At 38.1% G+C, this 24,301-nt stretch overlaps 1 protein-coding gene across 5 annotated transcripts in view; it reads left to right on the plus strand.

Moving 5' to 3' along the window:
- The window catches only part of LOC127444902 (zinc finger CCCH domain-containing protein 13-like), a 94,424-nt gene that overhangs the window by 14,688 nt on the left and 55,435 nt on the right, over positions 1–24,301 (plus strand). The window contains exons 2-11 of one of the 5 annotated variants that reach the window (XM_051704536.1): positions 6,366–6,404; positions 6,523–6,632; positions 6,724–6,838; positions 10,753–10,864; positions 10,997–11,127; positions 11,253–11,291; positions 11,413–11,591; positions 11,761–11,961; positions 12,154–12,309; positions 16,407–16,768. In XM_051704536.1, coding sequence (XP_051560496.1) covers positions 6,761–6,838; positions 10,753–10,864; positions 10,997–11,127; positions 11,253–11,291; positions 11,413–11,591; positions 11,761–11,961; positions 12,154–12,309; positions 16,407–16,768 — 1,258 coding nt within the window. In that variant the 5' untranslated portion in view covers positions 6,366–6,404; positions 6,523–6,632; positions 6,724–6,760. The remainder of the gene's footprint in view (positions 1–6,365; positions 6,405–6,522; positions 6,633–6,723; positions 6,839–10,752; positions 10,865–10,996; positions 11,128–11,252; positions 11,292–11,412; positions 11,592–11,760; positions 11,962–12,153; positions 12,310–16,406; positions 16,769–24,301) is intronic. The other 4 variants (XM_051704532.1, XM_051704533.1, XM_051704534.1 and 1 more) reach the window with 4 other exon arrangements.

The following is a 24,301-nucleotide window of genomic DNA, read 5'->3' on the forward strand; positions in this document are numbered from 1 at the left end:
AATAAAAATTACCAAATGAAAAAAATATTTGTAGACCTATATATGCCTTTTCTTTACACAAACTTAAATTAGCCTTACGCTGTTATGTAGACGAAAAAAATCAGCTGAATGACATTCTCAGAATATTCTACACTTTTTTTATTCAAGACTATAAACTCTCAGAACTATTTGTCCAATGCTGAGTTCACTTTCAGAAAACTAGTTTTGAATATTTTAAAACGTTTAAATCTAACTCTCTTTACCTCGGATCGCATTTGTTGAGCTTCTTCAGAAAATGTAAACTGCATTATGATGCTAAAATTAATTTTAAATGACAATCAAGTTCAGTTGGTCATTAAAAGTTGCTGGACAAATATTGCTTGACATAATGCAGTTGTGATGGCAATGCTTTAGATGATTATTCAAAATAGCCTATTGAATATCAGTAATGTATCATATATAAACCCTGATATTGCACCGCATAATTTTTCTTTAATAGCTGTGCACACAGCATATACACATCGATGGATGGTCCTTATACTAATTCCGAAAGTTTCCCCCACTACTTGGTGCAGGTTGCCAGCTTGAATAGGGCCGTGAGCTTTTGGGTCGGAACCGGTGGTAGTCGCAACATCAGGACCAATATTAGAAGGGCAGCAGCTCACTTTTGATTGCAATTCCGTCTTCTGATTGCATTTATTTGTGAAATTAAAATGACAGTAGGTCTAATTTCAATGAATTCTCTCAATACTCTCCCCATTTTACCAAAACTTAGGAGGAAAAAAAAAATAGGGACATCTGGGAGGCGAAAGGTAGGCTACACAATTAGCGATAAACATTTATGTATGGAAACGGCTTAAGGGCAGATTTCTTTTGCGATAAACCAAAACTTATGCGACAAAGTGTTTTTTAGGCATGACGTCATGACGCACACCATTTTTATTGATAAAAGGCCATTTGAATGGAAACAGGCAGAAGACAGCAAATTTACCGAACTTTTTTTTAAAAACTTTTTTTACGCATTTTCACTTTGTCTAACAAAATAGCGCAAAAAGTGGATGGAAACTAGGCAGTGTCCTGTTTGCTAAATGATCAGACGAATGTGCAGAACCGCCAGGGTTTTTTTCTCATTTCAATCACATAAAACCACATGCACAGTTTAACTTTAAACCTGTGGACGGTCCTGCACAAGCAGCGCTTCAAGCTGCCTTCAGTTCATCCAACATCTACAGTGCGTGGTAGCCTACTTGTATATCATTCTAAATTGTAATGCTGTACTCTGCTTTTATAGTGTGATGTTTTTTGCCCTTTTGCTTCAGCGGCATCTTTCTCTACACGTTTACAACTGTGCTGGTACAGTGGTTCTGAAAGCCCTTATATGGAGATGGTTTGGGCGTGTTTTATACAAATTATTAACATCGTGCACATACTCTTTCAATAATTTACAATAATCCGGATTAATTAACATTAGAGCGAGGGTAAGAACAAATTAATGTGCGTACGCACCTGTTGTGAATCAGGCGGACATTTTTGGAGAACTTTTCCTGTGTGTATTAGGGCTGGGCAATATATCGAATTTTAACAATATAATCGAGAACATTTTGCTGACGTTGTAAAATTGACCAATATCGGGAATATCGCGATGATTTTAACGTGCTTTCATTTGGCCATTAAGTTTCATAAAGAGCACAACAGTAGACTAATTTCACGATCCTTCAGGGCGTGATTATTAATCCACAAAAGGCTGCGACGGAAAAACACGGTCTGTGTGTGATTCAGAACAAACTGGTGACACGCTGACAGCATGGTGGTGCTCTCAGATCAGTTCACGTGCATTGTGAAAAAAAAAATAATGCAGGTTCAAGCACTCGTGCAATTCCAAACATTAGTAACCGCTACAAGTTATACAAATCTACAAATGCAGCACATAATAACAGAAAAGTAGGAAATTACAGCGTTTCAGGAAATGCAGGACTTTGTAAACCGTCAAATACACATTGCCTTTTCTGTGTCACAATAAAAGCTCCTTGTTAAGTTTAAAGAAATACGACAGCACTTTTGGTGTCAAAATAAAAGCCCCAGGCGGAGGTGATGGAAACAGGACAGAATATATTTTATATAACACAAATCTAAAATCAGAATAATAATGATAATTCAGCATTATATTATATAATAAACCTGATGTGTCCCAGTAATAATTTTGTATTATGCCATGTTCAACTGGGGTTTCAAAAATAAGTCAGTGAAGTAGCTTTGCACACCTTGTTCATTCACAAAAATGTGAGTAAACACATTTGAAGGTAAATAATGCTTTTTATTAAGTTACTATTTATCATTGTATATGAAATATAAAGATAAAGTGCATATCAATGAAAATGATTGGATTTCATTCTCCCTTGTGTTTATTTAATGAAAAACTATTTTTTTTATAAATAGATTTTTATTTAATGTCTTTAAAATATTGACTCTACTCGGCTACAAAGGCTGTTTGGATAAAATGATGGTTCCTCTGATTTAAATAATAATAAAAATACAAAAAAAACATTTGAGCCATTTCAGAGAAAATACATAATTATTGATATATATATTGAATATCATCAATAGGCTGAAAATATTGATATATATATATATATATATATATTATTTTTAGACATATCGCCCAGCCCTAGTGTGTATTAGTACACACAATCCACAATTATTAGTGAATGAGTTTATGGACCTTTTCAGCTGCATACTTGGACAGCATTTTGGGCATCGCCATTGTTTTAAAAAGTGGTTGGGCAGGAGGGGGTTGCTGGTTGTGATGTCACTCATTTTTATTAATTAGATTATGCAAAAATAATTTCAAATAATCTTTTATTGTTTTGATGAATTGGTCATCAAGAATAATTATTAAAGCATTCATATAATTAGTTTGAAAACTTCATCCATATCTGCCTCTATCCACCTTATTTTGCAACACAGAAGCAGCGGCTGCATTTCCGGCGAATGTGACAATTCAGCTGGTACTGACCACAGTGTAAATAACTAGAAGGTTATAATACCAGAATCTAGTGATATGGGTTATAAACTATCACACAACCAAAGGATGTACAGCAGAATTATGTGCGTGTCGAATAATTTTCTAGCCTCAGCATTTATAGTAAAAAGTAAATCATTCACTTGTTACTGTGTTGTGTTAGAGACTGTGCTTCTTTCTTTACCGAGACTGTGACGATGCAGTCTTGTCTCCATGTAAACCTCCATTCATATGTACCTGCATTACCTCCGATGATGCCTTTATTTCCAAAGGCGATGTTTCATAAGCCATGCTGAATGTTGATCTGCATGTCTGTTTACTATGCACCGCTAAGAAAGAGAGAATGCTCTCTGACAAGAATGGAGAGAATAATGATTTTATTACTTTGTCAAGATGAAACAAGATGCAGTTTTGGTGTAAAGAAAGTTGAAGCAGCATTTTCCCGGCAACTTTCTCCTCTCTGCCAGTTGTGTAAAGTTTGTGGAGGTGTGTCAGATGGCGCAGAGGACTGTCCTGTCAGCGCCTGATTTCATTCATTCTGCCTGTGCAACAGTGTGTGATAAAACGATGGCAAAATGCGATATACTGTAAAACTATGCACTTGAAACCAATGAGTTAATGAAAATCGTAATTAATGATAATAATGTCAACATTTATTGCCAGCCTCTAATATAAAGCAGCATAATACAGTATTTTTGTGTAGCTAAAATAGCTGGAAGTGGCTTATACTGGAAGTGGTCCACATTCAAGGTTAATAATGGCGGTACGCTAGTTTCGCTGAAAAATATAGTGTATAGGTCCTGTGCTTTTGTTAGTCACTGAATAAACACATGTATATGCTATCTGGTATTCACAGTGACTCTGTGGTCTTGTGGTAAAGTTTTCGCTTCTAGTACAAGGAGTTCCCGGTTCTAATCCCATCCTAATGTAACTTCTTATTTTAATAAACCAAGATTTATATTGTTGTACACTGGAAGCTCCTGTCACCAAGACAAATTCCTTGTATGTGTAAGCATACTTGGCAATAATTCTGATTCTGATTACATCTGTACGTCAGTGAATGTAAATTGTGAGTCTGGACACATTTGTTTGCATTTTGCTTTGTGATTTAACTGGACAGGAGCACGAGCTGCTGAAGAGTGGAGTGAGAAGAGCATGTGTCTGTGAGCACGAGAGAATGTTGCCACTATCTACAGTCACTCAATGTCACTTATAACAGCAGCAACGAGCATTCATCATAACATTCAAAATAACACATTCGAGCACCGGATCGCCACATATTAAAACACACACAAATGAAATGGAGACTCTGCTCAACAACTGGCAGTGCTTGACACTTACCTGATGAAAGCTATTTCAAAAAGTTGTGGGGACAAAATTGGCCAAGGCAAAAATTGGTGGGCACATGTCCCACCCATCTCGCCCATAAATGATGCCTAGGAGTAGAGCTGCATGCTTAATCATTAAAAGGTCACAATCTCGATTCAGACACCCAAGCGATCTCATTTCTAATTGGCAATGATTCTGCAATGTATATTAACGTTCCAATGGCATGCATTTGTAAAGCGGTCAAATTTTAATTCAAAATTCACTTCAAGATGCGTTTTTAAATGTTGATAAACTTTATATGGCATCTACAAAACACAGCGCTCCTGCATGAGACACTGAATAAATTAAAACACAACGGCCAAAGACGTTTGTCCAGCACAGTGCTTTACAAACTGCAGGGTGCAGCCAAGAATAGCTAGGAGTGTGACAATCTCTGTTCAGTTCAATATTTTAATAGCCACTGATGCTACAAAAATACTGGCATTGCCAAGATCTAACTAAATTTGCTACCCATGCGCTGTTTGATTACAGCCGGCTGCTTTCAAACGCTCACATGCGTGTGTCTGCCCATGCACTTGTATCTTGTGATGAATGCAGTGCTCCTGCAAAACATAAAAACAAATTATAATATAAAACATTAAAAAAGGTAATTTAATGCAAAACGAAACTACTTAAAGACTTGACACTCTTTACTGTGTGATAGATCTACCTTGATACTGATTTGATGCAGTAAGAATGCCTGAGTGCTTATAACAAACAGCATGCGGCTTATATACATTTAGACACTGCACAAATCTAACATTTTGAAGAATTTGTCCTGTCTTTTTATCAAATCAAAATCAAATCACTTTTATTGTCACACAACCATATACACAAGTGCAATAGTGGGTGAAAGTCTTGGGTGCAGTTCCGAGCAACATAGCAGTCATGACAGTGATGAGACATACATCAGATTTACACATCACAATTTACATATCTAATATACACAATTACACACATCACAATATACAAATAATATACAATGTACAGTATACAATACACAATATAGAATACACATACACACAATATAGAATACACATTATACAATAAAAATAGTATATATAAAATATACAGTAGGTTGTATTGTACTGTATTGACATTCAGGCTGTTGGTTGATAGTCAGTTGCCAGTGTGTTAAGAGAATATAACTTATGACAGTCCAGTGTGAGATAATAAGATTAATAAAGTGCAGTGCTGATGTATATTGATCGTGAGAGATCAAGAGTTCAAAAGTCTGAATAAATACATTATACATTAACGGCTGTGTTTGCTTTATCTCATCAAGACAGCGCAGATTTAATCCCGTCTGTTTACAATGGTAATTCATTCACAACTGTGTTTACATTAATATCACCTTTTTTAATGTTTCATATTATAATTTCTTTAATGTTTATCTGCTGCTGTTGCTAAAAAACTTAAAGAACTGTTTACTTTGTTCTCTATTTAATTACTGGCTCTTGAATAATTCCTTTACAAGCTTGAAGCAAGTTTTACAAGAGAAACAGTGAAGTCCTCATTGTTTTAATTTAAATTGTTAATATTTATTTAAATATATTTGCTTACAAGTGCAATACCAAGTTAACACAGAACTGTTAATGAAGTTTTTTTCTGCTCATTTTGCTTTTTACTTAGCATGTGAGAAACAGGTTAAATTGTTTTTTTTTTAATTATGCAGTTTTTAACAGGAATAATGTTTTTTCTTTTTTTTTTCTTTTTTTTTTTGCAGTAATCACAAGGTGCTGTTTGGTTTTTAATGTGTTCATTGCGCCCTCTTATGGACTTAGGAAATTTTACATTTATATATTTGATTTACAACTTTATTGCATTTTTGAATAGATTGAAGCAGAGAACATTTTGTCAGAACCTCTAGTAAATTGTTACTTTAATACCCTTATGTCCAGGTTTTGTAAGTCACTGAAATAAGCATTTTTCTTCAGAATCATGAGAGAATTGTGATCTTTATTCTAAGTAAAAAAATTGTGATTCTCAATTTATCCAGAATCGTGCATCACATCTGTAATCCCTAAATGCGGACTAGGTAGGCAGCTCACTTTATTTGATTCACTTCTAAGTTGCTGTCCAAGTGCTAGTGTATACTGTAATAGAGTGAGCTTGTGGAAGTTCAACAGGCTGACTCACTTCTGGCTTTCTCACAGACTCATTGTAGAAATTGGTTAAAGACTGGGAACTGCAGTTACGGCAACACATGTCGGTACACACATGGAACCCCATTACGAGGAAAAGGCTTCTCTGGAACATTCAACAGGTGCAATTCTAGTAAACCAATCCTTTGGAAATGTACCTGATCAAAACCTGGCTAAATGCTTGGCTCTCCGATTGTGTGTGTGGGCTCACAGGTCAGCTGAGAGGCCCTCTGTGGATCTCCGGGAGAGGATGAAGAATAAGAGACAGGATGTAGATGGTGACACTCAGAAAAGAGACGCAGACGAGCCCACTTCACCCACAAACAGAGTACGCTGCTCTAACCACTTACACTGTCATTGCCAGGCTTGATGCGCAGTGTGGCACAGCCAGTCAGAAGATAAGAATTCACAGTGAGATTTTACAATGGGAAACAATGCAGAAATAGACCCAAGTGATCAACAAAATGTTGTATTGCTCGTTGCTGTTGTGGCTGGTTTGAGCAAAAGCTCAGGGCCCGTATTCACAAAAAAATCTTAAGGCTAAAAGTAGCCGTTTACTCGGGAGCAAATTTGGGAACAACTCATAAAAATTAGGGGCGTCACTCCTAATTCTAGAACTCGTAAATTTTCAATTAATAGTAATTCATGGACCATTTTAAAGTTGAAAGTAGCTTCTAAACCTACGACGAATCCAATTTTTAAGATTAAGGTTTATGATTAATTAATAAAGATTAATTTAATGACACAATTCCAACTAAATTAAATAAAACATTGCACCAACACAGGACAACCGGAAAACACTTTCAAACATGATTCTCAAATTCTAATAAAGTGGTACTTGACTTTCTTTTTAGATATGTGTATAAATACAAACACTTTAATATTTTTAAACCTTTCCATTAAAAAAAATATAATATAACATAGGCTATATATATATATATATATATATATATATATATATATATATATATATATATATATATGTATATTACACTATATTGCCAAAAGTATTCGCTCACCTGCCTTTAGACGCATATGAACTTAAGTGACATCCAATTCTTAATCCATAGGGTTTAATATGACGTCGGCCCACCCTTTGCAGCTATAACAGCTTCAACTATTCTGGGAAGGCTTTCCACAAGGTTTAGGAGTGTGTTTATGGGAATTTTTGACCATTCTTCCAGAAGCGCATTTGTGAGGTCAGACACTGATGTTGGACGAGAAGGCCTGGCTCGCAGTCTTCGCTCTAACTCGTCCCAAAGGTGCTCTATCGGGTTGAGGTCAGGACTCTGTGCAGGCCAGTCAAGTTCTTCCACACCAAACTCGCTTATCCATGTCTTTATGGACCTTGCTTTGTGCACTGGTGTGCAGTCATGTTGGAACAGGAAGGGGCCATCCCCAAACTGTTCCCACAAAGTTGGGAGCATGAAATTGTCCAAAGTCTCTTGGTATGCTGAAGCATTCAGAGTTCCTTTCACTGGAACTAAGGGGCCAAGCCCAGCTCCTGAAAAACAACCCCACACCATAATCCCCCCTCCACCAATCTTCACAGTCGGCACAATGCAGTCAGACAAGTACCATTCTTCTGGCAACCGCCAAACCCAGACTCGTCCATCAGATAGCCAGATGGAGAAGCGTGATTCGTCACTCCAGAGAACGCGTCTCCACTGCTCTAGAGTCCAGTGGCGGCGTGCTTTACACCACTGCATCCGACGCTTTGCATTGCACTTGGTGATGTATGGCTTGGCTGCAGCTGCTCGGCCAAGGAAACCCATTCCATGAAGCTCTCTACGCACTGTTCTTGAGCTAATCTGAAGGCCACATGAACTTTGGAGGTCTGTAGCGATTGACTCTGCAGAAAGTTGGCGACCTCTGTTCACTATGCGCCTCAGCATCCGCTGACCCCGCTCTGTCATTTTAAGTTGCTGTCATTCCCAATCGCTTCCACTTTGTTATAATACCACTGACAGTTGACTGTGGAATATTTAGTAGCGAGGAAATTTCAAGACTGGACTTGTTGCACAGGTGGCATCCTATCACAGTACCACGCTGGAATTCACTGAGCTCCTGAGAGCGGCCCATTCTTTCACAAATGTTTGTAGAAGCAGTCTGCATGCCTAGGTGCTTCATTTTATACACCTGTGGCCATGGAAGTGATTGGAACACCTGAATTCAATTATTTGGATGGGTGAGCGAATACTTTTGGCAATATAGTGTGTGTATGTGTGTATATATATATATATATATATATATATATATATATATATATATATATATATATATATATATATACAGGTGCATCTCAATAAATTAGAATGTCGTGGAAAAGTTCATTTATTTCAGTAATTCAACTCAAATTGTGAAACTCGTGTATTAAATATATTCAATGCACACAGACTGAAGTAGTTTAAGTCTTTGGTTCTTTTAATTGTGATGATTTTGGCTCACATTTAACAAAAACCCACCAATTCACTATCTCAAAAAATTAGAATATGGTGACATGCCAATCAGCTAATCAACTCAAAACACCTGCAAAGATTTCCTGAGCCTTCAAAATGGTCTCTCAGTTTGGTTCACTAGGCTACACAGACATGGGGAAGACTGCTGATCTGACAGTTGTCCAGAAGACAATCATTGACACCCTTCACAAGGAGGGTAAGCCACAAACATTCATTGCCAAAGAAGCTGGCTGTTCACAGAGTGCTGTATCCAAGCATGTTAACAGAAAGTTGAGTGGAAGGAAAAAGTGTGGAAGAAAAAGATGCACAACCAACCGAGAGAACCGCAGCCTTATGATTGTCAAGCAAAATCATTTCAAGAATTTGGGTGAATTTCACAAGGAATGGACTGAGGCTGGGGTCAAGGCATCAAGAGCCACCACATACAAACATGTCGAGAAATTTGGCTACAGTTGTCGTATTCCTCTTGTCAAGCCACTCCTGAACCACAGACAACGTCAGAGGCGTCTTACCTGGGCTAAGGAGAAGAAGAACTGGATTGTTGCCCAGTGGTCCAAAGTCCTCTTTTCAGATGAGAGCAAGTTTTGTATTTCATTTGGAAACCAAGGTCCTAGAGTCTGGAGGAAGGGTGGAGAAGCTCATAGCCCAAGTTGCTTGAAGTCCAGTGTTAAGTTTCCACAGTCTGTGATGATTTGGGGTGCAATGTCATCTGCTGGTGTTGGTCCATTGTGTTTTTTGAAAACCAAAGTCACTGCACCCGTTTACCAAGAAATTTTGGAGCACTTCAGGCTTCCTTCTGCTGACCAGCTTTTTAAAGATGCTGATTTCATTTTCCAGCAGGATTTGGCACCTGCCCACACTGCCAAAAGCACCAAAAGTTGGTTAAATGACCATGGTGTTGGTGTGCTTGACTGGCCAGCAAACTCACCAGACCTGAACCCCATAGAGAATCTATGGGGTATTGTCAAGAGGAAAATGAGAAACAAGAGACCAAAAAATGCAGATGAGCTGAAGGCCACTGTCAAAGAAACCTGGGCTTCCATACCACCTCAGCAGTGCCACAAACTGATCACCTCCATGCCACGCCGAATTGAGGCAGTAATTAAAGCAAAAGGAGCCCCTACCAAGTACTGAGTACATATACAGTAAATGATCATACTTTCCAGAAGGCCAACAATTCACTAAAAATGTTTTTTTTTATTGGTCTTATGATGTATTCTAATTTTTTGAGATAGTGAATTGGTGGGTTTTTGTTAAATGTGAGCCAAAATCATCACAATTAAAAGAACCAAAGACTTAAACTACTTCAGTCTGTGTGCATTGAATATATTTAATACACGAGTTTCACAATTTGAGTTGAATTACTGAAATAAATGAACTTTTCCACGACATTCTAATTTATTGAGATGCACCTGTATATATATATATATATATATATATATATATATATATATATATATATATATATATATATATATATTAGGCTTGCTTCCTGCTGTCTAATGAATTTGTGGACAAATAGCGGTTCCCTGTATACCAATCACTTTGGGCTATTTAAGAAAGCTCACTCACATAGTGTGACGTCATCCACAGCAAAGAGGTCAACTCCACCTTCTTAAATTAAGATTCCCAACTATTCCTTAGTAAAACTTGCTCTTAGCATTTTGTAAATAGGTTTTAAGCCAAAACTTGTAGCTAGGAACTCTTTGGAGAACTTCTTGGTAAATTCTTTAACATTGATGAAAAAAATGACATATTTGAACAAAGTTACGTGTCTCATTAGCAGCGAGATTCATCCCGAGGCAGACACAGAGAGAAAGAGGATATCAAAATCACAAAGGAGCGCACACCAGCTAGTGAGGAGGACATAGCAGAGTGGGAGGCCAGTCGTGAAGGTAAAACATTCTCCAAAATCCTTACAAAGTTGATATACCTGATTAGAAGACAAATTTCTCTGATCACAAAGCTTGCTTTGTTGTCTCCTAGTCCCATGCTATTTCAGTAGTTATATTTGTCATTGATTTTAGTAGATTCAGATAACGGTGATTACGATTACGAGTTATCTCTTGAGATGAAGAGGCAAAAGATTCAGCGGGAGCTGATGAAGCTGGAGCTGGAGAACATGGACAAACGAGAGGATATCATCATCAAGAAAGAGGTACAGCGCACACTTGCATTTAGCAGGACCTCAAGAAACTGCAATTACGCCATCTAAAGAAAGCTAATGTGAGTTGATGTACTGAATTTGTTAACACAGAGATTAATGGCATGTATTCTCAACAGGAACCAGTCTCCAAAACCAGTAGTACTTCTAAGGACAGGGTAGGAAAATAATCTGCCTCTGAATATGAGTCTCGATTTATGCAAAATGTACAATTATGTAGCCTTTTAAGGACTATTATTTTTTTGTAGTTTTATTTTGTTGTCATGGTGTTTGTTTTAGGCTTCTCCTGCGCACACCAGTTCTAAAGGGTCACCCTCGTCCCGTAAGTCCAGCGGATCACCCAAACATAAAGCTGCTGGGAAGGGTGGAAACTCTAGCAAGAAAGAGAAGTTTTCCACTTCCTCAGTTATCTCCTCTCCAGTGTCTGACCAGACCAGGGCAGAGGAGACAGACAACAGGTTAGGAAAATGATCTGGTTCTGTCAAATAAACTGCACTCAAGTTGAAGTTATACCTCAAAACTGTTTACTGTTGTTTTGCATTGGAAATTTTCACAGGTCTGCTGAAATATTATATTGAATTTTAATACACAAGTTAAATACTTGATTGTCATCTAATTTTTCACCAGATCATCTAAGAGTGGCCATGGCATAAGGAAAGGGCCACGGACGCCCAGTCCTTCTCCACCTGTCCCTGCACAGAACCCAGTAATCGGGAAGAAACACAAAAATAAACACAAAAACAAGGAAAAATCTGAGGACAAACTTGAAGAGGGCAAAGAGAGAGGACGTGATACAGAGAAACACAAAGAGAAAAAAGAAAAGCGAAGGTATGGGTCACCATCATAAGAAACCCACACAACTTACTAGTATCATAACGTATTGTGTTTAAGAAAGTTAGTGGTGGTCCAGATATTTTTTATTTATTTATTTATTTTTATTTGTGTTACCAAAGCTTGATTATTCATTTTAAATATAGTAAAACATGTTACAGCTAATCTCTGACCTTTGCTTAATTGCAGAGACCGGTCAGATAGTTCACATAAAGCCAAACGCTCAATAACATCAGAGGAACGTTCTAGAAACATTTCCCCGCCTTCCAGGGAAGCATCACCTCCAGCCAAAAGGAAGTCATCATCTCCGAAACCCACTTCCTATAAACAAGCCTCACAGCAGAGGTGAGAAAAACTGCACTTTTGCTGCAGTGGCAGAAAGACTTAAAGGAATATTCCAGGTTCATTACAATTGATAGCATTTGAGCCCGAAATGTGAATCTTATCATTTTATAAAAGCACTTGCATTAATTCTTCTGTTAAAACTCATGTATTTTTGAGCTGTAAAGTTGTTTAAATGGTCATTTTTACAGTCATTTTAGGGTTTGTTGACATTATATTGTCAAGGCAACGTTGTTGTAAAATTGGCTATAACTTTACACAGAAAATTTAAGCGATTTTTATCACGCTAAAATCATGTTTACACGCATATTGTTTCTGTCTTGTGGCTATACTTTTGAAATATTTTAACGTTTACAGGTTGGCTTCCATTCACTTCCATTGTAAGTGCCTCACTGGTACTGGCAAGTAAAAATAAATTTTTGTGGTGATCAATATTATGCCACGAACCCGAAATATTCCTTTAAGTCTAATTTATACTTACTGGGCAAACAGGGTTCACTTAGTTCGCCTACAAATGATGACGAAATGAAGTGACGTTTCTGTTCTGCCAATGTGTTCGTTTGGTGATAGTTCTCCTGTTCACACACATCTTTGAAATTCTTGACAAAGTAGAACTCTGCTGGTTGAAGAGTGTTGATGATTGGTTAAAACTTTGTGGGTGTGGTTTGGGCATGACGTTTTTTTAATCTACAATCACGCAAGCCACCTAGGTTACTGTAAGTAAAAAGGATAACTTTGAAGCCCCTCTCAGATATTTTGCAGAAGTACACAATTTTTTGTTGTTGTTATTCAACACAAACTCCACAAAGACGGCGTGGCCACGACAAATCCGTGGAGAAAGATTGCGTTTCAGATGAGTCAGATCAGATAACTTGTCACCTAAAGTGGAAGGGGCTCAGTGACAAGTGTAAAAATGCATGCGATGCAGCGCTAAATGCACTGACCCACAGTGACATCACCCTCAACAAACAAATTTTAAAACAATGCTGTGCATAGTTTAATTGCCTATTTCATTAGCTAGAGTGCTTTAGTTCGTCCAGGAGAATAAATGTTTGGCTTCTTCCAAAGTATAAATCAGGCTTTCGGTCCCTATTTTAAGAGCGCTAAGCACAACGCCATACTTTGTGTGCACAAAATCAGTGGGCATGGCCATTACGTTTTGGTATTTTTGTGCAAGCATGCGCTAAGACTGCGAAATTGCACACTTAAAGTGCTAATGGGTTGAGACAAGTGCAATATAATTATAAGGTTCTTCTGTTGTTATTGCACAGTTAGGCCAGATTCACATGTACTCTGCGAGCGGGGCTTGAGCAGTGTATTTAATTTCAGCGCCCATATTAACAGATTACAGCCTTCACATTGCAAGTGGGAGCCACCTGGTGTAGTGTCCCAGAAGCGTTCCAGACACGGCATACAAACAAACCAAAAATAACTAAATAAAGGAAAGAATAAATAAACTGCAGGACTTTTGACTGTGTATGTATATGTAGGGATATAGTTTAGGCTATACAACATTAACCAGTCACGACCAAGTGTGCTGATAAACACGAACAAGTGCATGTGACTGCCCGCCGTTGTCATTGAAGCAACCATTTACCTCATTCGGATTTTCAAGGCCACAACAATGGACAATAGCTGACTGATTGTGGAGGTTGAGAATTACAAAAGGCTGTACAACTCTCAACATTTATTATACAAGGATTTATTAGCAAGGAAAATGTGTGGGAAGCAGTAGCTTCTGCAGTTTTGTGCAGTAAGTTAATGCTTCAATTTACTGTTATGCATGTCATGCCTTCATGTCATAAAAAATAGTCTTCCTAATGCCGTTTTGTCATGTGTTTTAACAAAGAAATGCAGTTATTTTTTACATTTTTACTTATTTAATAATTGATGGGCTGTCGGGCAGGATGGAAACTCGACACAGGGACACACAACAGTTTCTGTTCTCTGACTGAATGCAGATGATTGAGCATGGGTTGGGGGTCTATGTACAGTTGAAATCAGAGGTTTGCATACACTTAGACTGAAGAATTTAAACTTAATTTTTTAACCACTTCACAGATTTAGGACAACTACTTTGTGCATGGCACAAGTAATGTTTCCAACAATTGTTTACAGACAGATTGTTTCACTTTTAATTGACTATATCACAATTCCAGTGGGTCAGAAGTTTACATACACCAAATTAACTGCACCTTTACGCAGCTTGGAAAATTCCAGAAAATTATGTCGTCTTTAGAAAGTTAGCCAATTAGCTTCTGATAGGAGGTGTACCTATGGATGTATTTTAAGGCCTACCTTCAAGCTCAGTGCCTCTTTGCTTGACAACATTTGCTTGAAAATCAAGACCTTAGAAAAAAAAATTGTGGACCTCCACAAGTCTGGTTCATCCTTGGGAGCAATTTCCAAATGCCTGAAGGTACCACATTCATCTGTACAAACAAAAGTACGCAAGTATAAACGCCATGGGACCACGCAGCCATCGTACCACTCAGAAAGCAGACACATTCTGTCTCCTAGAGATTAAACTAGTTTTTAAATTATAATTTATGGCTTTAAAGAAAATATTTGCTGTAGGAACCCAGAGAAAACTTTTCTGTGCACAGCCGGAAAATAGCCATGGAAGCTGGCATGGCGTAAAAATCACTAACTAACTAACTGTGCACAGCCGCAGCTCTGTCTTGCAGAAGAAATGCGGCCAATGTGAAAGCCAAACGTGACTGCATTGCTCATGCCCCGCTGATACTTCGCTCACGCCCCACTCACGGAGTATGTGTGAATCAGGCCTTTGCATCCTATTATATAGTCCATTCCCTGTCAAGCGCCAGCAATATAAACAAAGACAGCTCATTCATAAGAATTTGGTAGTATAATGGACTGTATGCAATGAATTAGAAGAATAGAAATATGGACTTGCGTTCTTTTGTGCATTAATTGTGTCCTTGTTGAATGTCTGGCATATTTTAAAATGTGGTTCTCGCCAGGACTTGAATGTAGGCTCCGTTAAATCAGAGAGAATGTAAGTATTTTTACTACAATTGATCTACTGAGACACAAATCATGGATAGTATTAACAGTGATTGTAACAGCCTTCCAGGTTAGGCTTTGAATCGAGGGATATTTGTTTTGTTTTTTGCACCACATCACTTCAAGTCGATTTTTCTTTGAAAATTAAATTAATTTATCAAAACTAGAAAAACTTTTAAATCAAAAATATTTCCTAATTCAAATTACATTTCAAACTAGTCAAACAATGTAATTTATTTTCATTCATTTTAAAATAATTTATTAAAAAAATAAAGTGGTGAAAAAAATTGCATATGCACTTACCCAAATCCAAACATTTTATCCTCTCCAACTTCTTCTACCGGCCTCCCTTTGCAGTGACTTAAAAATCACTTCATAACAACAGGTGGAAAAATACCATTGCAAATTAGGTCATAAATACAATTGTAAATATAAACACAATAATTATAATTGAAAAATAAACCATGACCTCCAGAAAATTTAATTAAAATCTCAAATTTTTGTTGCATGTAATGGCTACAACAGTAATTGTCAGGGACATAATTTAATGTTTTACTATATTTTCAGAGTTTGGACATGAACTTTATTACCACCTGCTGGTGGAATCTCCAAACTGCAAATATAGGAACTGAGTTTAGAATTTGGGCTGAGAATAGAGGTGCTTCTGAAACGTCATAGACCTATTTCTCAGGAAAATAGAAAATTGCTCTTTGCTCCACTTCATTAACACAGTACACTCACAGATTGCACAAACCCACGCCCAGCTGCACTTTGCGCTGGCACGAAAATTGCCCTTAGAATTAGTGCTCTTACGAAAAGTAGATAAGGCGTTGCGGACTGTGCGCCTAGCACGGTCACGGAATTAGAGCCCTTAATGGAAATGACTCATATGACTCCAATAAGAATGGGTCTTATTGGAGTCACTTGTACACTAACAAGTAAAATAGTTTAAAACTATTGCTTCCAAGGATTAGTACCTGAAATAGAAATTAAAATCTAGCCTCAACTGCTGTACAATGATTTAAAAATAATCAATCCATCTTCATACATTATTACATATTTTCCTGTCTCAGGTCTAGAACTCCACCCCGTCACCGCCGCAGCCCTTCTCCTCACTCCCGACAGCATCACTCCCCCTCCTCACACTCTGGCTCCTCCACCCAGAGAAACACCCCTTCCCCTTGTCGCAGACGTGGTTCTGTCTCTCCCCTTTATCTGCGAGACCTTCCACCTCCCTCCTCAACTTCGCCCCCTCCTACTCAGACATCCCACCACTCCCGGTCTCCACTCACCCCCCAGAGAGAGCCCTCCCTGAGCCTTGCTTCCCGCAGATCCAGCCCCAGCATCCGGAACTGCTCACATGGCAGAGAGAGGGGCAGAGGAGAAAGAGACCGGAGTCCCATGCTGCAGGAGAGACGCCATGAGCACAGAGATGGTGAGAGACACATTTCTACATAACTACATCTACATGAGTCATTAAAGAGCGTAATTGGTGTTGGTGTTTGATTTTTGTATTTAATTAATATAAATATACTGTATACACTACTGGTCAAAAGTTTTGAAACACTTGACTGAAATGTTTCTCATGATCTTAAAAAATCTTTTGATCTGAAGGCGTATGCTTAAATGTTTAAAATTAGTTTTGTAGACAAATATAATATACACTGTTGCTTTCTGGCTTACGCTTCAGAGCTCTGAGCACCAGAACCGTCAGGCACAGGAACAGTTTTTTCCCTCAGGCTGTCCATCTTATGAACAGTTAAATTGCCCCATTGAGCAATAACTATGTGCAATACACATTTCAGTCTTTTTTATATTTATCCAACACATCCACCTCTTCTGCCATTTCATTCCTCTGAAGAAAAAACAAAAACAAAACATTTGCACTGTACATAACAGATTTGTATTTGCACTGTACATAACAGATAACAAATTTGTATTAGATTGCACTACGTATGTGTGTATTTATGTATGTGTGTGTCTGTGTGTATGTACATGTGTATAACTATTTTTTTTTATTTTATTTATTGTCTATGTCTTGCTGCTGTTTTTGTATTGTTTTTGTATTGTTGTACACTGGAAGCTCCTGTCACCAAGACAAAATCCTTGTATGCGTAAGCATACTTGCCAATAAAACTGATTCTGATTCTGAAAAAAAAAATACAAATCTTATGTACAGTGCAAATGTTTTTGTTTTTTTTTTTTCTCTCTCAGAGGAATGAAATGGCAGAAGAGGTTGGAAGTGTTGGATAAATATAAAAAAGACTAAACTGTATTGCACATAGTTATTGCTTTAATATTATTTAATTTTTGCTTGTATTCAAGATTTAGACTTTAGAGAATGTATCTTAAATATAAGTTTATTTTGTATATAAGTGTATTTTTTCACTTGGTTATACTTCTGCGAGTGCAGTAAAGACAAAATATACTTATATTCAAGATCTATTCTCTAAAAGCAAGTCTAAATATCTTATATGCAGCTTCTCAGGTGAATGCATTTTTTTTTTTTTTTTTTAAGGATTTTAGATATTTTAAAATATTTGTATTTTTAATATTATATTCAACGTTCTCAGATAACAATTTTTTCTTCTGCAGTATAGCTGCTAAAGAGAATGTAAGTTGTTTTAAAGGATTTTTAGATATTTATATTGGAAAACAAACTAAAACAAAAACAAATCAAAAAATTTTGTTGCAGTGTATAATGGGGTGAAGACTACCCCTCTCACCTATCTTTTCACTTCAGTCCATCTTTAACTCACAAAAAAACAAACTCTCTCATTCATAAAGCTGCGTATTGACAAATTTCTTCACAATAAGAAATGCACAGTGACATATTATGATTCAATAAGTCGTGAGCCGTCAATACTAATACAAAACAATACTTACAGGCAAAACAGCAGTGTAAGCACTAAACAGATATCGATGAAGATCAAGAGCAAATACAGACAGGTAAACAAACACTGCGAGTCCTTTGTGTGAGACTTGACAGTGAAGTGGCATGAAGATGAGTTATTTAGGCAGTGATTAGCGAGTGAATTGAGTGCAGGTGTGGTGAATTAGAAATCGGGAGATGCAGAGCCCGAGGGAGATGCAGAGCCCGAGGGAGGCGTGACAATGACAAAGTTTTCACACATACCGGAGTACGCTGGAAAAACAGCATGGGCGCAACCGATGAATTCAGATATCGACCCTTTGTTTCTTTCGATGGTCTGAAACCCTCAGAGGTAAAATGTTCACTGCACACCCTCCAATATTTGAGAGAATGTAGGGGTGTACTGATATCCAGGTTCAGCGCGATAAGCCAGAGCTTCAATCGCTCATGATCATGTATAGGCAATCAATGAAAAGTGAATATTTTTCTTGGCGTGCATTTTCTTTGGGGTTTCTGAAGGTTGAAGCATCCAGGATACATGCCAGTCGACCATTTTGAACAATACACTTATACAAATACAAATCTACAGCAAAGACATTTGAACTTTTGTACAGCGCTGCTCCTCTTGTAAACAATGACGTGCTTCCTGCCTCCTCCTCCGCGTGACCTTACCAACGAGCTTACGTCATCCCTCTTATGAGCACGCGTCACAGAGTACACACGTACGAAAGTGAACATTTGTAGTTAAAAAGTATATAAGTATTGTTTTGTTTCTAAAAATTATCAATCGTTTGGGTTCAGAAGAACTTTATTTGTCGACTGGAGTCGTGTGGATTATTTTGATGCACCCTAAATATGCATTTTGGACTGTCAAAAAATTTAGTATATTCACTTGCATTGTTTAAAGGATGAGGCCTGAAATGAAATCCTAAAAATCTTATTCTGTTTTGATGAAGAAAGAAACTCCGATATATCTTGGATGGCCTGAGGGTGAGTAAATTATCAGCAAATTTTCATTTTTGGGTCAACTATTCATTGAGGGATGAGCGTCCCCGCGACAGAGTGTGCCTCAGCCGGGTGCAGTTTGAATCTCTCCCCCTTAGATCGGGACATTCGCGCAACTCATAGAAGAGGTGCTGACTGCACAGAGAAATGCCAGTTTCGGAGTTTGTAGTTATTTACATGATCTGCTTCCATATTATTTGAACTTTAGTAATGCTATAACACATTAAATATAACTCCTGAAATGAAGGCGCTCCAGCCGACCTCCATCCCTTAAAAGTATCTGTCTGGCGATCATGACACTGGTTAGGACCCAACTCTTTGTGTCTTCTCAATATCGATGACCGCCCCATCACCCAAAATACAGAGTCTGGGGCAAAATGAAACCTGAGTTCCCAATACATCACACACAAAACTCTGAACCTTCAGCCAAAACTCCTGGATCTTAACACCCCCCCCCAAAAGACATGGGTTATGTCTCCATCCTCTGAATGGCATCGCCAGCAGGTGGGTGTGTCTAAGACCAAGCCTATACAATCTAGAGGGGTTCCAATAGAATCTATGTAAAATCTTGAATTGTATAAGGCGCACCCTTGCGTCTCTAGATGCAGACTTGACGTTTTTTAGAATCCTAGCCCACTTTCACTCCTCCAATACCAAGTTTAAATCTTTCTTCCATAATCTCTTGAGAGAAGTTGAAGCTCCGTCCCCCAGACTCTGAATTAGCAGGGAGTAATACACTGATGCCTCATGACCTTTTCCAAAAGCAGTAATCACCACTCCCAGAGTATCTGCCGCTTTAGCAGGGTGTATGCTATTCCCAAAAATAGTACAGAGCAGGTGGCACAGCTTTAATTATCTAAAGAACTGAGATCTGGGAATCCCAATATGTTGAACCAAATTTTCAAAGGATCTCAACACTCCGCTCTAATATAGGTCATCAAGTGTAGTAATCCCCCTCACAATCCACTCTGACCAGCAGAAAGGGGACTTATTAATACATAATTTGGGGTTCAGCCATGAGCTCGAGGCAACATTTAAATAAATGTCTCAATTAAACACTCTGGACACTTTTGTCCATACTGAGTGCAAATGTGAAATAATGGGGTGTAATTTAACTTCTCCGGTTAGTTTGATAGAAAGGCTTTGCAATGGTGAAATGGGGGCAAGCAACCAATGAGCCAAATGTCTGAGACCAAATGCATAATAATAAAACAAAATATTGGGTAGGCCTAGCCCACCTTTGTCAGTCGGCCTATGCAGCTTACTGAAATGTAATCTGGGACGTTTCCCATTTCAAATGAAGGACTTCGCTATGTTATCAAATTGCTTGAAATAAGAGAGGGGGACATCTATAGGGAGAGACTGTAGCAGGTAGTTGAATTTTGGAATACAATTAATTTGAATAACATTAACCTTCCCAATCATCGATAAATGTAATGAAGCCATCCTGCCCACATCGCTCAAACCTTTTTATTAAAGGGTCAAAATTAACTCTAAATCACACAAAATTGCTGGGAATAAAATACCCAAATACTTAATGCCCTGTTTGGACCACTGAAAGTGTACATTAATCAACATTCATGAATGTAAATGTACCCAAATTACCCGAAGGCTAGTTTTCATTGGTAGTCCCTTTGCCAGATGTTATTAGACCTAAAACTAGAGAAAAGAAAAGAAATGAGAGAAAAACAATAACAACAATAATAGAACCAGAACTTGTAAACAACTCTGTAAAATATAATTAAACATATTATACAAAAAGACAATATATATACATATATATAAAAAGAGAGAGAAAAAAGACAAAGTATTGTTATGGGTTAAATAATAATAATAATAGTAATAAAATTATTAATAGTAATAATAGAGGGAGCAACATTAATGTTCACATTGTTGATTATGAAGAAGCCATTTTTTTAAATTATACTTAAATGAGTTAAACAATGTGCATTCTCTAATTGATTGTGGTATGGAATTCCACTGATGTGTTGCTCTGAATGAAAAAACAGCTTGACCAAATGAAGTTTTCCTATGTGGAATTATGCAGTCCGTTCTAGCTGCACATCTAGTTACTCTGTTTTCAATAGACTTAAAATGAATAAAATCAGCCAGAGGAGGAGGAGCTAAACCATACATAATTTTATAAACTAAACAGACATTTTTAAACTTAAGGTTTTCCCAGCTAAGCAAGTTATACTTAAGCAAGTCAGAGCCAAAGCTTTGGATTTAGACCAATTGACTCTGTATCCTGAGAACTTAGAAAAGGAATGAATAATTCTGTGGAGGCAAGGCATAGATCTAGAAGGGTCAGAGACGAATAATAAAATATCATCTGCGTAAAGCAGAAGCTTATGCGTCACACCTCCCGCCACAAGTGAGATGGCCGCGACCGGAGTCCTAATGTTATCAGAAGAGCTGCAGTCCCAAATAAACCCCACCTGATCTATATGTATGTCATAACTTAATCGATTAGCCAAAATTTGGAACTATTTTAACGTCTAGTTGGATCAGGGAAATTGGATGGTAACTCTTACACTCTCTTGGATCTTTGTCCTTTTTAAGAATCAGACTGATCCGGGCTTGTATCATGGTTGGCGGAAGCTTTCCATTCTTTAATGATTCTGTATAAACTTCTAGCAAATTGGAGCCAATTCTGTAGCATAAGATCTAAAAAATTCAGCGGCAAAGCCATCTGGCCCCAGAGCCTTGCCTGTAGGCAAGGCCTTAATTACCTCGCCAAGCTCCTCCAAGGTTATCTCAGAATCAAGAGAATTTTTTGCTCAGACGTCAGTTTAGGGATTTTTTATTTTTTTTTACCTAATTTGGAATGCCCAGTTCCCAATGCTCTTTTAAGTCCTCATGGTTGTGTAGTGAATCGCCTCAGTCCGGGTGGCGGACGAATTCCAGCTGCCTCTGCGTCTGAGACCGTAAACCCACGCATCTTATCACGTGGCTTGTTGAGCACGTTGCCATGGAGATAGCACATGTGGAGGCTTCACGCCATCCACCGCGGCATCCACGCGCCCCACCGAGAACAAACCACATTATAGCGACCACGAGGAGGTTACCCCATGTGACTCTACCCTCCCTAGCAACCGGGCCCATTGATTGCTTAGGAGACCTGGCTGGAGTCACTCAGCACGCCCTTGGATTCAAACTAGTGAGCTAGCGAACTCCAGGGGTGGTAGCCAGCGTCTTTACCACTAAGCTACCCAGACCCCCGTCAGTTTAGGGAGTTCTAATGGTTCCACAAAGTTTCTAATATCTTCATCAGTAGATGAAGACGTGGAACTATAGAGATCAAGATAGAATTCTTTTAAAAGCCTTATTAATATCAATGGCTGAGGTAAAAATTTAATGACCAGCAGATTTCACTGAGAGAATGGTAGAAAAAGTCTCTCTCTGCTTTATATATCTAGCCAAAAGCTTCCCTGCTTTGTCCCCCAACTCAAAGTATGACTGTCTTGCCCTGAATAGCCAAAACTCAGCCTTCCGTGACAAAATTGTATTACATCTGTATTTCAATCGGGTCAATTCTCTGAGGCCATCAGACGACATTCGGCACTTCAGCTCTGCCTCGGCAATTTTAATATTCCCTTCCAACTCCAAGTTCTCGTGATTTGGATTTTTTTATGAATTAGGCATACTGTATGATCCGACCCCTAAGAACTGCCTTAAGTGCCTCCCAAGCCACGCCCACAGAGGATACTGAGGACCAGTTTGTCTCCATACAAACATTGATTTCTGCCTTTAACATTTTGTTGGAAATCAGGATTTAGCAAAAGGGATACATTAAAGCGCCAACTATATGATTTATTTTTCTCCATATGTGGCAACACCTCTAAACTCACCAGGGCATGATGTGAGACTAAAATGTTTCCAACTGAGCAGTCAACAACAGATGAAATGAGGGACTTGGATGTAAAAATAAAAAAAAATCTATTCTAGAATAAATCTTATGGACTGATGTAAAAAATATATAGTCCCTACCAGATGGGTTCAAAAGTCTCCATTTAAGCCATTTTGCCACAAATTTGGAGGTATGCTTGGGGTCATTGTCCATTTGGAAGACCCATTTGAGACCAAGTTTTAACTTCCTGGCTGATGTTGTGAGATGTTGCTTCAGTATATCCACATAATTTTCCTTCCATATGATTCTATCTATTTTGTGAAGTGCACCAGTTCCTCCTGCAGCAAAGCACCCCCACATCATGATGCATGCTTCACGTTTGGGATGGTGTTCTTTGGCTTGCAAGCCTCACCCTTTTTCCTCCAAACATAACGATGGTCATTATGGCCAAACAGATTTTGTTTGATGAGACCAGAGGACATTTCTCCAAAAAGTAAGATCTTGTCCCCATGTGCACTTGCAAACTGTAGTCTGGCTTTTTTATGTGGTTTTGGAGCAGTGGCTTCTTCCTTGCTGAGCAGCCTTTTCAGGTTATGTCGATATAGGACTCGTTTTACTGTGGATATAGATACTTATCTACCTGTTTCCTCCAGCATCTTCACGAGGTCATTTGCTGTTGTTTTGGGATTGAAGTGCACTTTTTGCACCAAACTACGTTCATCTCTAGGAGACAGAATGCATCTCCTTCCTGAGCGGTATGATGGCTGCATGGTCCCATGGTGTTTATACTTGCATACTATTATTTGTACAGATGAACATGGTACCTTCAGTCATTTGGAATTTGCTCCCAAGGATGAACCAGACTTGTGGATATCCACATTTTTTTTTCTGAGGTCTTGGCTGATTTCTTTTGATTTTCCCATGATGTCAAGCAAAGAAACACTGAGTTTGAAGGTAGGACTTAAAACACATCCACAGGTACACCTCCAATTCAGTACACCTCCTATCAGAAGCTAATTGTCTAAAAGCTTGACATCATTTTCTGGAATTTTCCAAGCTGCTTAAAGGCACAGTTAAATAAGTGTATGTAAATTCTGACCCACTGGATTTGTGATGTAATCAATTAAAAGTGAAACAATCTATCTGTAAACAATTGTTGGAAAAATTACTTATCACGCACAAAGTAGATGTCCTAAATGATTTGCCAAAACTATAGTTTGCTAGTATTAAATATGTGGAGT

The sequence above is a fragment of the Myxocyprinus asiaticus genome, chromosome 8, assembly GCF_019703515.2.
Source record: "Myxocyprinus asiaticus isolate MX2 ecotype Aquarium Trade chromosome 8, UBuf_Myxa_2, whole genome shotgun sequence".
NCBI lineage: Eukaryota > Metazoa > Chordata > Actinopteri > Cypriniformes > Catostomidae > Myxocyprinus > Myxocyprinus asiaticus.